Source organism: Ochotona princeps, chromosome 8, assembly GCF_030435755.1.
Source record: "Ochotona princeps isolate mOchPri1 chromosome 8, mOchPri1.hap1, whole genome shotgun sequence".
In the NCBI taxonomy this organism is placed as follows: Eukaryota; Metazoa; Chordata; class Mammalia; order Lagomorpha; family Ochotonidae; genus Ochotona; species Ochotona princeps.
In genome coordinates, this window is record NC_080839.1 from 64,379,838 (window position 1) to 64,392,650 (window position 12,813).

The window sequence follows — 12,813 nt, forward strand, 5'->3', positions numbered from 1 at the left end:
TGTATTGCAACTTTTTGGGGAGTGAAAAGGTTGATGGAAGCTACATCCCTCTTTCTTTCTATTTCTCTCTCATTTTGCCTACCACAATGGCTCAGTGGCTGAATCCTCACCTGGCAACTGCTGAGATCTCATACGGGTGCCAGTTCATGAACCGGCTGTTCCACTTTCCATCCACTTCCCATCCAGCTCCCTGGTTATGGCCTATAGAAGCAGTAGAGAATGGCTCAAAGCTCCCGCATGGGAGACTCAGGAAGTTCCTGCCTCCTGGCTTCAGATCAGCTCAGCTCCAGCCATTATGGCCATTTTAGGGAATGAACCAGCAGATGGAAGATCTTACTTTCTGTCTCTCCTTCTCTCTGTCAGTCTGGTCTGCCTTTCCAATAAAAATAAATCTTAAAAACAAAACACAACAAACCCCCCAAAACAAGGCATATCCCATCCTACCAAGTGCTGCTCCAGGACCCTGGGCACCCAAGCCAGAGCAGCAAGGTATCTGGAACTCTGACAAGGGTGTTGTTTGCTAACTGTTGTCAGAAACCAAGAGGTCTAAACCATGCTTTTTTTTTTTTTCAAAATTTATTTATTTGAAAGATAGCACAACAGATAGAGATCTTCCATCTGCTTGAACCCAAGTTTTCAATATCTTGATTGAGTACTTCTTCCAGGTTGTCTTGTGGCTTTTATTTTCATTTGGCTAAGGAAACTAGTGAGTAGGGTTTAGCTCTTGTTCATTCAGAGGAAAACTCTGAAGTGTGGTCAGGTTGAACCTACAAGAATGTATCATCTGGGTCCGGCGGCGTGGCCTGGCGGCTAAAGTCCTTGCCTTGAACGCCCCGGGATCCCATATGGGTGCCGGTTCTGGTCCCGGCAGCTCCACTTCCCATTCAGCTCCCTGCTTGTGGCCTGGGAAAGCAGTCGAGGACAGCTCAATGCCTTGGGACCCTGCACCCGCGTGGGAGACATGGAGGAAGTTCCTGGCTGCTGGCTTCGGATTGGCTCAGCTCCAGCCATTGCAGCCACTTGGGGAGTGAACCATCGGATGGAAGATCTTCCTCTCTGTCTCTCCTCTCTGTACATCTGCCTTTCCAATAATAATAAAATCTTTAAAAAAAAAAAAGGAATGTATCATCTTTGGCAGTAAAAAACAAAAAACAAACAAACAAAAAAAACAACACAAAACTGGCCGTCTCAGTAGCAGAAATTTGTTTTTGTTCCTAAGGAAAGGATGACCCCGTGAGTTGATATTATATGTCAAAAAAGGTAGTGTGTTATAAGGTGATAAGTGGGAACTGGGTTGAGGATAGCAGGAATGCTGCCTGTCTCTGACCCCTGGAGGATTACAGTGACACAAACATAAAATGGTAGCTGAGCAAATAAATACAAGCCACACAGCCGGCAGGACACACTGGTAGCTGCCATTCTGCTGCTGGTGCTAGTCACTCTGTTTGGCACCTGTTATTGTTTTATGAGGGATACGTGGGGTTTGTACTGTGGATGCTGGCATCCTCCTGGAACTGTTTGACCACGTGAGCTGCTCAGCTCATAGTGGGGGATGGAGAATGTCCCAGTGTTGACGAACACCACAAGAGCCTTGGTCTGCCCCTGGACGCTCAGGAAGTATGTCAGTGTCCATCTCTTTCCCTGACTAGGCTGTGTTTTTTCTAGATTGAACGATAAGGTGAAGAAAAAAGCTCTAACGTCATTTGAAAGGGATTTCATCTTCAGCAAGTTGACAGGACAGCTTGATTACCAGAACTTTGAGAAGGCTGACATGGTGATCGAAGCTGTTTTTGAGGACCTCAGTCTGAAACACAAAGTGTTGAAGGAAGTAGAAGCGGTGAGTAGGGGACCTGTTGGGCTGGACTTGGATCCCAGGGTTGTGAAGGGGGAACACCAAATGATGCTTTTAAAAGAATTAGAGAAAATTCACGGTTCTCCTTATAGAATTATTAATTTCCAAACACAGGTTTTTTGTTTTGTTTTTAATTTTTATTGGAAAATCAGATTTACAGAGAGAAGGAGTTACAGAAAGAAAGAACTTCCATCCGCTGATTGACTCCCCAAGTGGCTGCAAGGGCTGGAGCTAAGCCAGTCCAAAGCCAGGAGCCAGGAGCTTCCTCCAGGTGCAGGATCCCAAGACCTTGGGCAGTCCTTGAATACTTTCCCATGCTACAAGCAAGAAACTGGATGGGAAATGAAATAGCCGGGATGCAGACTGGTGCAAATATGGGATCCCAGCACATACGAGATCAGGACTTTAGCCACTAGGCTACTGTACTGAGCCCCAAACACAGGTTTTTATGTGACCTCACTACAATATGTTAAAAAAAAAAAAAAAAAAAAAAACTCTAGTGCTAATCCTAAGTGGGAAAATCGGGGAGCTTATTAACTGAAGCACAGGTTTTATTGGCCTTATGGATGTGGGAATCCAGACCCTGTAACATGCAGAGAACCTAATGGTATATAACCAGATGTCTTGGCATAGCCTGTAGCCTGGCTGCCTTGGGCCGTAACCAGGCTCCTTCTGGTCAAGGCAGCGAAGGTACCAGGGAAAACACTTCCTGCAGGCAGGAGTCCGCTTCTATGGAGGTGCTGCTCTGGTGCTGTTCCCAGTGTGCTGCAGAGCCAATTGTTGAGAAGGGGAAGCATGAATAAAACCTTGAAGTCCTTGAAGTGCGGGCTGTAAAGAGCCCTGGGGTGGGTACAGTGGGTCAAGCTGGCACAGAGGAGCCATGCCTCCCGTGTCAGAGTGCCTGATTTAAGTCTCAGCCACTCTGAGGCTAGTCTAGCTCACCGCTAATGAGCCCAGGAGGTAGCAGATGGTGACCCAAGTGCTTAGGCCTTTGCTGCCCATGTGAGAGACCTGGTTGGAGATCCTTGTTCCTAGTTTCACCCTGGCCCAGCCCAGCCTTTGCTGGTGAAAGAACTCTCTTCTCTGTTTTTTCTCCCCACCAACCCTTATGCCCAACATTGTACTTTTCAAATAAATACGTCTTTAAAAAAAAAAAAAAAAAGAATATGGAAGGAGGAAGGAAAGGTGGGGGAAAAAAGAGCCCAAAAAAGGAGAAATGGTAGCAACCCAGGCACACAGTGGGGACAAAGCCTGGACAAGCCTGTGCTTGGGTAGAGTGTGGGTCAGCGACAGAGAATGGACCATAAGGCAGCCCACGTGCTGTGTGCCACGGGACCGCTACAAGATTCATATACTCCTGGGATGCCCTTCCCTGTGGGCATAGGCCAGTTCTGCTGAACCTGAGGAGGGTGTGAAACCAGTGGGGTTTCTTTGTGCTGGGGACAAATTCCACTTGTGAGACACTCCTTTCAGAATCTTTTCTTCAGCAGAGTGTGTTTAGTTAGCTCAGGAAGAAAGCTCTGAGACCGGGGAGATTTATATGCCATCTGCGCCAGATGGCATTCAGCTTAGAGACTTCAGTGAGGTTCCTGGGACTTTGGGGGTACTGCTGGGTCAGTGGCAAATGGATTCTAGGAACCTGGAAGCAGTCACACAGGGAGGGGACAAGTAGGATGTGGCGTGGCTGATGTGCACACTAGCAATGGCAAGCATCCCACAACAGAGCACTGGGTGGCAGCTTCACTACTCAGCTTCCACTCCAGCTTCTGCTGCTGCATCCTGGAAGCCAGCGGATGATGGCTCGGGTACTTGGGCCCTGCTCCCCAAGGGGGAGGTGCAGATTGAGTCCAGGGCTCCTGGCTCCAGCCTGACCCAGCCCTGGCCGAGGCATTTAGAGTGAATTAGCGTTTCTCTTACTCCCGGTTTCACTCATTCTACCTCTCAGGTAGATGAAAATAAATTTTAAAACATTGTTTTTTAAAAAGATCGGGGTTAGGGCGCGGCGGCGTGGCCTAGCGGCTAAAGTCCTCACCTTGAACGCCCCGGGATCCCATATGGGCGCCAGTTCTAATCCCGGCAGCTCCACTTCCCATCCAGCTCCCTGCTTGTGGCCTGGGAAAGCAGTCGAGGACGGCCCAAAGCTTTGGGACCCTGCACCCGCATGGGAGACCCAGAAGAGGTTCCAGGTTCCTGGCATCGGATCGGCGCGCACCGGCCCGTTGCAGCTCACTTGGGGAGTGAATCATCGGATGGAAGATCTTCCTCTCTGTCTCTCCTCCTCTCTGTATATCCGGCTTTCCAATAATAATAAAATCTTTTAAAAAAAAAAAAAGATTGGGGCTAGAGTGTGTGGCAACGGGTTAAGCCACCACCTGTAGGAGTGCCTGTGAAGTCCCAACTGCTCCACTTCTATCAAGCTCTGCTAATGCATCTGGAGAGAGGGGGGAGATGTCCCAAGCCACTGGATCGACTGGGACCCCGCCGCCCGTGTCAGCTCCTGGCTTCGTTCTGGCCCAGCTGTTGCAGCTCTTGGGGGAGTGAATCAGAAGATGGAAGATCTCTCTTTGCTGCCTTTCTCTCTTCTGTCCTCCTCCTTCCCTCCCTCCTACTTTTCTCTTTCCTTTCCCTTCCCTCTCTTTGACTTTTTCAAATAAATAAAATATATAGATTTTTTTTTAAAAAAAAGAAACCTGACACTTAAAAATTTAGGGTTAAAAGAGGTGGAACGGCATGGAAGGACAAGGCAAGGGCTGCTGTGACCATGCAGTCACTGGGGCAAGGAGCCGGGGACAGAGGTGGCAAATGGAAGCGAGAACCTCCCATGCTGTGCCGCAACAGCAACCACCACTTCCCAGTTTTAAGTAGCCAAATTCATGAGATCCTTTAAAAATTTTTTTTAATATTTATTTATTTTTATTGGAAAGATTTACTGAGAGAAGGAGAGATGGAAAGATCTTCCGCCTGCTGGTTCATTCCCCAAGTAGTTGCAGTGGCCAAAGCTGAGCTGATCTGAAGCCAGGAGCTAGAAGCCTCCTCCAGGTCTCCCACATAGCTGCAGGGGCCCAAGGCTCTGGGCCATCTTTTACTGCTTTCCCAGACTACAAGCAGGGAGCTGGATGAGAAGTGAGGCAGCCAGGACATGAACCAGCACGCATATGAGATCCTGGCGCCTGCAAGGCAAGAATTCAGCTACTAGGCTATCAGACTGGGCTCAAACACAAGGAATCCTTATCCAAGTCTCATACCAAGCCTGCTCTTGTCATTTGCCTGTACTTTCTTTTCACCTTTTTGAAAAATAATAAGATTTGAATGCAGTACTTTATATCTCCGCTATAATTGATCATTTAATCATATACTCAGCTTTCTAGGGTATTGATTTTCATCTCTGTGATTCGACTTTGCTCTCCTACTAGATTTACACGCATTTGCCAGGGTGCTGCCTGCCATGGTTTTCATCCAGGAGTCTGGATGAAAACATGACTGAGTTGGTATCCAGGTAGAGTGCTGTGTGAATGCGAGCCTGTCCTCGGATTGTGCGGCTCCCGGGGATCAGTGTGCAGGTACTGTGCAGGTGACCGTCATGCTGCTGTGTCATCCAGCGTGCTGCAGGAGGCGAGACAGGCGTGTACTGTGGCTTGTTCTTTTTTTTTTTTTTTAAAGATTTTTTTTTTTTTTTTATTGGAAAGTCAGATACATGGAGAGGAGAGACAGAGAGGAAGATCTTCCCTCTTCATTCATTCCGCAAGCGGCCGCCAGTGGCTGGAGCTGTGCCGATCTGAAGCCAGGAGCCCAGAGCCTCTTCTGGGTCTCCTGCATGGATGCAGGGTTCCGAGGCTTTGGGCCATTCTCCACTGCCTTCCCAGACCACAAGCAGAGAGCTGGATGGGAAGCAGGGCTGCTGGGATTAGAACTGGCACCCATATGAGATTCCAATGCTTACAAGACGAGGAAGACTTCTGCCGCTAGGCTACCACACCAGGCCCTGTGACTTGTTCTTGTGAAGGTGAAGGCAGGGCTCGGGGTCAAAACTTCCAGACTCCAGGGCAGATCCAAACAGGAAGAGGCGTTGACGCTGTGCTCAATTCATGCAATCTTTTCATTGTTCATCAGACACTTTTGATTCACCCAGCTTCCCAGATGGAGTCTCCATTAGATGGCCTTAGGGTAACCCCTAGCTAGAGGAAGGTTGAGTGGGCACAGAGCAAGTCAGCACCTGCCCCCGCCCTGAAGCCCCTGGGTAACTCCATCAATGTCCAAGTGACTGATAGCAAGCATCTCCCAGTGCACGAGGTGGGCAAGCCCAGGCGTCGCTCATTGGCTGGGCTGTGCACACCAGTCCTCTCCTGGGCTTACGTGACATGCTCTTAACCGCTTTTCTCCGCAGGTCATTCCAGATCATTGTATCTTTGCCAGTAACACATCTGCTCTCCCCATCAATGAAATTGCTGCTGTCAGCAAAAGACCGGAGAAGGTAAGTGCCGAGCAGAGGGGCACCCTGCAGTGTTGAGCTGCTTCAGGCTCACTGGTGAAAGCTGGGACCACATCCCTTTTGGGTATTACACTTAGACAATGAAAGTTTGGCCCTAAAATGAGAAGGGATGTCATAGAACATGAGTTGGCTGCAGGCAGTCTGGGGCTGCTTGGGGTTGGTTTCTCACTAATGCCAGCTCTGGTCAGAATGTGTGGTGGCCGCAGCTACTATTACCTGAGACCATCTACTCGGGATATGAAGGGCTGATTCATCAAGGGGAAAGAAGAGAAATTATATAAGAAAGGAGAAGACAGCCCCCTTCTCTGGAGGCTACCAGTTAGCCACAGCTGACCAGACTCAGCCAAAGGTAGGTAGGAGCCAGAAAAGCCCTTTAAGCAGCTGTGGTTGTTCATACGCAGTCTATACTGAAAACACAAAAGCCTCTTTGTCCCTCCTCTTACAGCTTGCCAGAGCAGAGTGGCTTAGGCTCCTGACAGCAAGGGGAGGTGATGTGACCATGAGAGAGGCAGGCCACAGACAGCAGGAAGCCATGGCAGGTGACAGCCTGAGCATACGGAACAGTGCACAGTCAGCTGAGACTGCCTTGAAGCCGCAGTGCACTACCTGAGAGCAGTGAACAGGAGTCCCTGCTGTTCCTTTGCTGCCAACCTCTGGTCCCCCTCTGCGGGAGCAGAGGATGATACTCGTGCAGGGGTCTTAGCTAGCCAGTCTCACCCACTAGCTGGGGAACTGGGTGAGGTGAACAGCTGCCTCAGTTTGCCCCCAATAGGGCCTTCCTGAGACACAAGACCATCAGTGCTTCAACTGAGATCAACAATGAATGCTCACCCTTGGCCCAGCCCTCTGAGTGACAGAATTGTGTTTTGCTCTAGGGCATATACAGTTATCAAAAGTCATTAAGTGCTTGAAGACCTGTGTGTTTTGTTGTATATAGGCTATCTATGTCAGTAAATGCTGACATGATCTCAGTCAGGTCCAGTGTTAGAGTCGTGAAGAAACCCCTGGGGGTTGGTGATCACAGTGTTTCCTCATCCTCTGGAGGTGCACCTGTACTGATCATGTGCTGACTTCCCTCTTCTTGGTGTTATCCCTACATGGTACAGTATAACAGCCATAGTTGGCATTTACATTGTACTAGGTGTGAGAAGTAATGTGGAGATGACAAAATGTACAGATGGCTGAACATTGATTCTATTGTAGGAGGGGCTTGAAAGGGGATTTTAATATACTGGGGTCCCTGAATTCATCGTTGTCAAACACTCTGAGGGATAGCTGTATCATGTTGCATAGTGCTCAGTGGTCGGGCTGTGGACACAGGCCTGTGGTGGCATCCATGCTGCCCTTTGCCAGCTCACCCTTAGCTGCTGCTTTTAACTTTGATAGTTAGACTGAGCAGTTCAGGATTATAAGGGAGTGGATGAAAGGAGTATGTCATTGTCTGATTAAGGAACAGTGGACAGTCCTGGCTGTTGTTCCCTACAGCTGATGACGGGGCAGTCTCAGCACCAGGTAGGTGGAATAAACATCATTCACAGCTCTGCTGGGAAGACCACATAACCCTCGGTTTGCTGAGGGCTTCTTGGCATGTGCCAGAATCCCCAGGAGGGCTTAGCATCCAGCCTAATCCTTCTGCTGTCTTTCAGCTCAGAGTAGACCTATTGGCTAATCCATCAGAGGCAGTAGTTATGCAAGTGAAAACTTTTCTACCTCATCTCACTAAATGCAGTTTGGCTGGGGCTGTGATTTTGGCATTTACTGTGCTGTGGGTAGGAGGATCAAATGTCTCAGAAGCAAATGGAAAAGCCAGAGGGTCCCAGTAGGCTCTCCCTAAATGCAGGGGACCAAGCCACCTGACTATCAAGTGGTGTTGCTCTGTTCCCCTACCTCCCCAGTGTCACCTAGTGGAAAGGGACCATGTTAGATGCCTCACCCAACACTCATATCCAGCCCTCGCTTCCCCTGCCAGGTCATTGGCATGCACTACTTCTCCCCCGTGGACAAGATGCAGCTGCTGGAGATTGTCACCACCCAGAAAACTTCCAAGGACACGACCGCTTCAGCTGTAGCAGTGGGCCTCAAGCAGGGGAAACTTATTATTGTGGTTAAGGTAAGGAGCCGTGTGACAGTGGCTGCCTCTGGTTAGCACTCCTCATACCTTCAGGCTTGCTGATACTTGTTCTTAGCAGATCAGCCCTGCTTTAGCTGGGTTTCCCCCTTGACTGTATCCATGATGGACAGAGGTATTAGCTTGGTGCCACCCAGAGGAGGCAGGAATGGGGAGCATCGGAGGTGGCAGTCTCCTAGCATTGCAAACCTTGAAGGTGACCATGAAATGATATAGTGTAACAGGCTACCCCTGGAGTGGCTGCCCTGCAGTTTTTATTTTTTAGATTTGTTTTCATCTGCTAGTTTCATCTGCTAGTTCACCCCCCAAATGGCAGAGGCTATGACCGGCTAAAGCTGGTAGTTCAGAATTCCATCCAGGGCCCGGCGGCGTGGCCTAGCGGCTAAAGTCCTCGCCTCAAACGCCCCGGGATCCCATATGGGCGCCGGTTCTAATCCCGGAAGCTCCACTTCCCATCCAGCTCCCTGCTTGTGGCCTGGGAAAGCAGTCGAGGACGGCCCAATGTATTGGAACCCTGCACCCGCATGGGAGACCCGGAAGAGGTTCCTGGCATCGGATCGGCGCGCACCGGCCATTGCGGTCACTTGGGGAGTGAATCATCGGAGGGAAGATCTTCCTCTCTGTCTCTCCTCCTCTCTCTGTATATCTGACTTTGTAATAAAAATAAATCTTTAAAAAAAAAAAGGAATTCCATCCAATCTTCTACATGAGTGGCACAGGCCATTAGCAAGGAGCTGGGATGGAAGTAGAGCATCAGGGCCTCAGGCTAGTGCTCACATGGATGCTGGCATTGCAGGTGACATCTTAACTCCCTGTGCCAAATGCCAACCTCCTTTTCTTTAAGAATTCAGATTCAGATTTTTAAATCACCTTACACTCTGCAGAAATGTCAGGTGCGGAGACTGGTTTTGGACTCAGGAGTGGGGAGTAGGAGCAGGGATGGGCAGTGAGGTCACGTTCTCTCCCTTGCAGGATGGACCTGGCTTCTATACCACCAGGTGTCTGGCCCCCATGATGTCTGAAGTCATACGGATCCTGCAGGTAGGGAATGCCCGCAAGTGCACCAGTTATCTTCCGGCACACAGAGCTGTGGACACACTTCCTGCCTGCCATGTGCCAGCTCCCACCTCTTCTCCTGGAAGGCCCTTTGGTGCCTTTTTCTGCATGGTAGCAGGAATTGTTGGGCCAACACTGCAATAAGGCTAATGGCTCACTTCGCTTCCTCCCGCTCTGCTCTTTCTGCCTCGCCTCTGGAGAGTACCTTGCATAGCAGGGCTCACTGGGTCTGACCAGGGCTGCCTGTGTTCCTGCCACGTGTGCACTTCTGTGACTGGCCAGGTCTTACCCTGGCTGGGCAATCAGCCACTCATGCAAAGCCCTGGGTCCCTGCTCCACCTTGGCTCCCTCTGCCATGTCTGCCATGGGGCTGCCCTGCTGACAAAATTGCGGGCAAAAAGTGTGCGCTACACATTTGTCAGGTGTTGTGAAAGACCAGACTTCCCACCAGTGGTCCATGAGCCAGTCTTGAACCTGGCCAGGCAGCCCCCAAAAGCAGCTTTTGCAGCAGCTGTTTTGGGATCAGTCTGGAGAGATTTGGGTGGAAGGAGGGCCTGGGATACCCTCTCCTGATGCCCTCCTTCACTCATTGCTCAGGAAGGTGTTGGCCCCAAGAAGCTGGATTCCCTGAGCACCAGCTTTGGCTTTCCTGTGGGCGCTGCCACTCTGGCGGATGAAGTCGGCGTGGACGTAGCAAAGCATGTGGCCGAGGATCTGGGCAAGGCCTTCGGGGAGCGGTTCGGAGGCGGGAGCCTGGAGCTGCTGCAGCAGATGGTCTCCAAGGGCTTCCTGGGTGCGTGAGCTCGGGGCACCACAGCCAGTCCCACTCTGTCCTCCGTAGTCAGAGCAGGCTGGTGTGGAAGTCTGGGGATGTCACAGGATTTTACGAAAACTACTTTAGGGTGCAATGAAGCGTGGAGAAAGGCAGCACCCCAGCTTTCTGGGCAGCTACTGCTGCCTAGCCACCCCTCAGCATCGTGGACACAGTGGAGGCCCCTGGGGAGGGGGCTTTTTCCAAGACCTGACCCCCACCTTGTGTTTCTGGACATTAAAGCTCACCCGGTAGCCCCAGGTCCAGCTCTGCTGCTAGAATGAATGAGACAGAGATTCCAGAATTCAGAGAAGCCAGAGCTCATGACCAACCAACAGGATGAGAATTCTCAGGCCCTGGCTCTGAGAAGAGTCAGTGGCAACACAGCCTTTTCTTACTTTTACAGGTCGCAAGTCTGGGAAAGGCTTTTACATCTATCAGGAGGGCTCAAAAAATAAGAATCTGAATCCTGACATGGACAGTATTTTGGCGAGTCTGAAGCTGCCTGCCAAGCCTGAGGTGTAAGTGCCCTCAAGGAGCCCCAGGCATGGAAATGCAGTGTCTCTGGCTGCCCAGAGCTGCCCTGGCCCCATTCCCTGTCCTTGCCACTCGCACCCCTGAGGAAGAGTGTCCCCAGTGCTGGCTCTCCACACATGCGGAGCCTCACACGGTCTCCCTGGGCTCCATGGGGCCTTCAGGTGGACTGTGCTGTCCCTAGGAGGGTCCCTACAGCAGCAAGGCCCCCTGCCTTCCCAGAGCCATGTTCTGATGTGGATGCACTTAACCATTGTTAAAGTCAGAAAATGGCCGAGAAACAGCCCTGTTGCGAGACTCGGTTCCCTGTGGCTCGGGGCCAAGAACGTCCGCTCCCCTTTTCCTGGGGTAAGGTGGGGCCCCGGCACATCTCTGCAGAGCAGCCAGCCCTGTCCTCCCTGCACACTCAGCCCCGGGCCCCTGGCAGTCCCCTGTGTGTTGTGCACTGTGCCTCAGGGTGTGTTGTGCTTCACAGCTCCTCCGATGAGGACATCCAGTACCGCCTGCTGACAAGGTTTGTGAACGAGGCAGTCATGTGCCTGCAGGAAGGGATCCTAGCCACACCCGCCGAGGGAGACATTGGAGCCGTCTTTGGGCTTGGCTTCCCGCCTGCCCTAGGAGGTTGGTCCTGCAGGATGGGAGGGGCTCACCTGGCCCTAGAGCTCTGCTCACTGCCCCTTCCACTGAGTGCCTTTCTGCTGTCCAGGGCCCTTCCGCTTCGTGGACCTGTTCGGTGCTCAGAAGGTAGTAGACCGACTCCGCAAGTACGAGGCTGCCTATGGCCAGCAGTTCACCCCATGTCAGCTGCTAATCGACCATGCCAACAGCCCCGGCAAGAAGTTCTACCAGTGAGCCGCTCACTGCCCAGCACACCACCCTGTCACTGGCCGGGCTGCTGCTCCTTGGACACTGTCTGGTATTAGCACAAGACCAGGAGGAGGACACACAGTGGCCTAGGGCTTGCTGCTTGATTAAAGTGCCTTCAGCTAGGACCACATCTCCCTCCCAGTGAAGTCTGACTGTGACGTAGTTTGCACTTCATGCTGGAAGGCGGGACCCACTGGGCTGTCTTGGTAAGCCCCAAGGCCCAGAGTGACCGGTCCGAGCCCTCTGGAGCCACCTTTGCTGTCTGTTCCTTCAGGGGGCCGTGGTGGCCAACATAGTGAGGGCAGTTCCACACCCAGCCAACACAGGGCAACAATAAAACCAGACCCCTCAGGCTCTGTCTGCTTCTTCCTTCCTTATCTTTGTGCTTCTAATCTAAACCCTCCATCAGGAGGTGAGCTGGATTAAAGCCCCATGCTAGAGGGTTCCAGGCAGCCCTTTCAGAGGCAGCCAGGGCATGAGAAAGGGAATGGACATGCCTGAAGCCACTGAAATCCTGGCCAGGTTGGGCTTCCCCCAAGAAGTGACCTCGGTTAGCCAGGGCAGCAGGAACATAAGCAGCTGGTACACTGGGATATAGAAGCCCCATTTTCCCAGATTAGACATCCTGCTATCTGATCAGACCCAGTGCATTTGTCGGGGTGCAGTTTGTGCCACCCAGCACTCCTACATGCCTTGGGCACTCTAGCTGTGGAGGTGGGAGATACCTGCACAGGGATGGGGGCAGCATGGGAGCACTCCCCCTGGCCATGCCACCTGCTCTCTGCTGTGGTCTCCACTTGCCTGCCCTCCACCTATCCCATGTATGGAACATTCCTCCTTGTGTCCTGGCAGAAGCACTGGCCTGGTCAGGTAAGTGGCACTGGGGCCTCGGCTAGGCCTGGTCAAGCTGGAGGCACACTGAACATGTATGTGCAGATTACAGTCCAGCCCCTGGTACATTCTTAGATGCCGCCCGCTAGCAGGACTCCATGTCCTGCCCTGCTCCTGGCTCTGTGGTTGGGCCTGGCAGGCAGGCATTTCAGCATGGACCCAGCTTGGCACTGCAGGCTGCTAGG

The 12,813-nt window shown here is 51.6% G+C and overlaps 1 protein-coding gene across 1 annotated transcript in view; it reads left to right on the forward strand.

Moving 5' to 3' along the window:
• HADHA (hydroxyacyl-CoA dehydrogenase trifunctional multienzyme complex subunit alpha) overlaps positions 1-12,088 on the forward strand; it is a 48,352-nt gene extending 36,264 nt beyond the window's left edge. The window contains exons 13-20 of the mRNA XM_004582650.4: positions 1,666-1,837; positions 6,237-6,323; positions 8,311-8,451; positions 9,442-9,510; positions 10,123-10,318; positions 10,743-10,857; positions 11,346-11,491; positions 11,577-12,088. Coding sequence (XP_004582707.2) covers positions 1,666-1,837; positions 6,237-6,323; positions 8,311-8,451; positions 9,442-9,510; positions 10,123-10,318; positions 10,743-10,857; positions 11,346-11,491; positions 11,577-11,722 — 1,072 coding nt within the window. The 3' untranslated portion in view covers positions 11,723-12,088. The remainder of the gene's footprint in view (positions 1-1,665; positions 1,838-6,236; positions 6,324-8,310; positions 8,452-9,441; positions 9,511-10,122; positions 10,319-10,742; positions 10,858-11,345; positions 11,492-11,576) is intronic.
• The last annotated feature ends 725 nt before the right edge of the window (positions 12,089-12,813 follow it).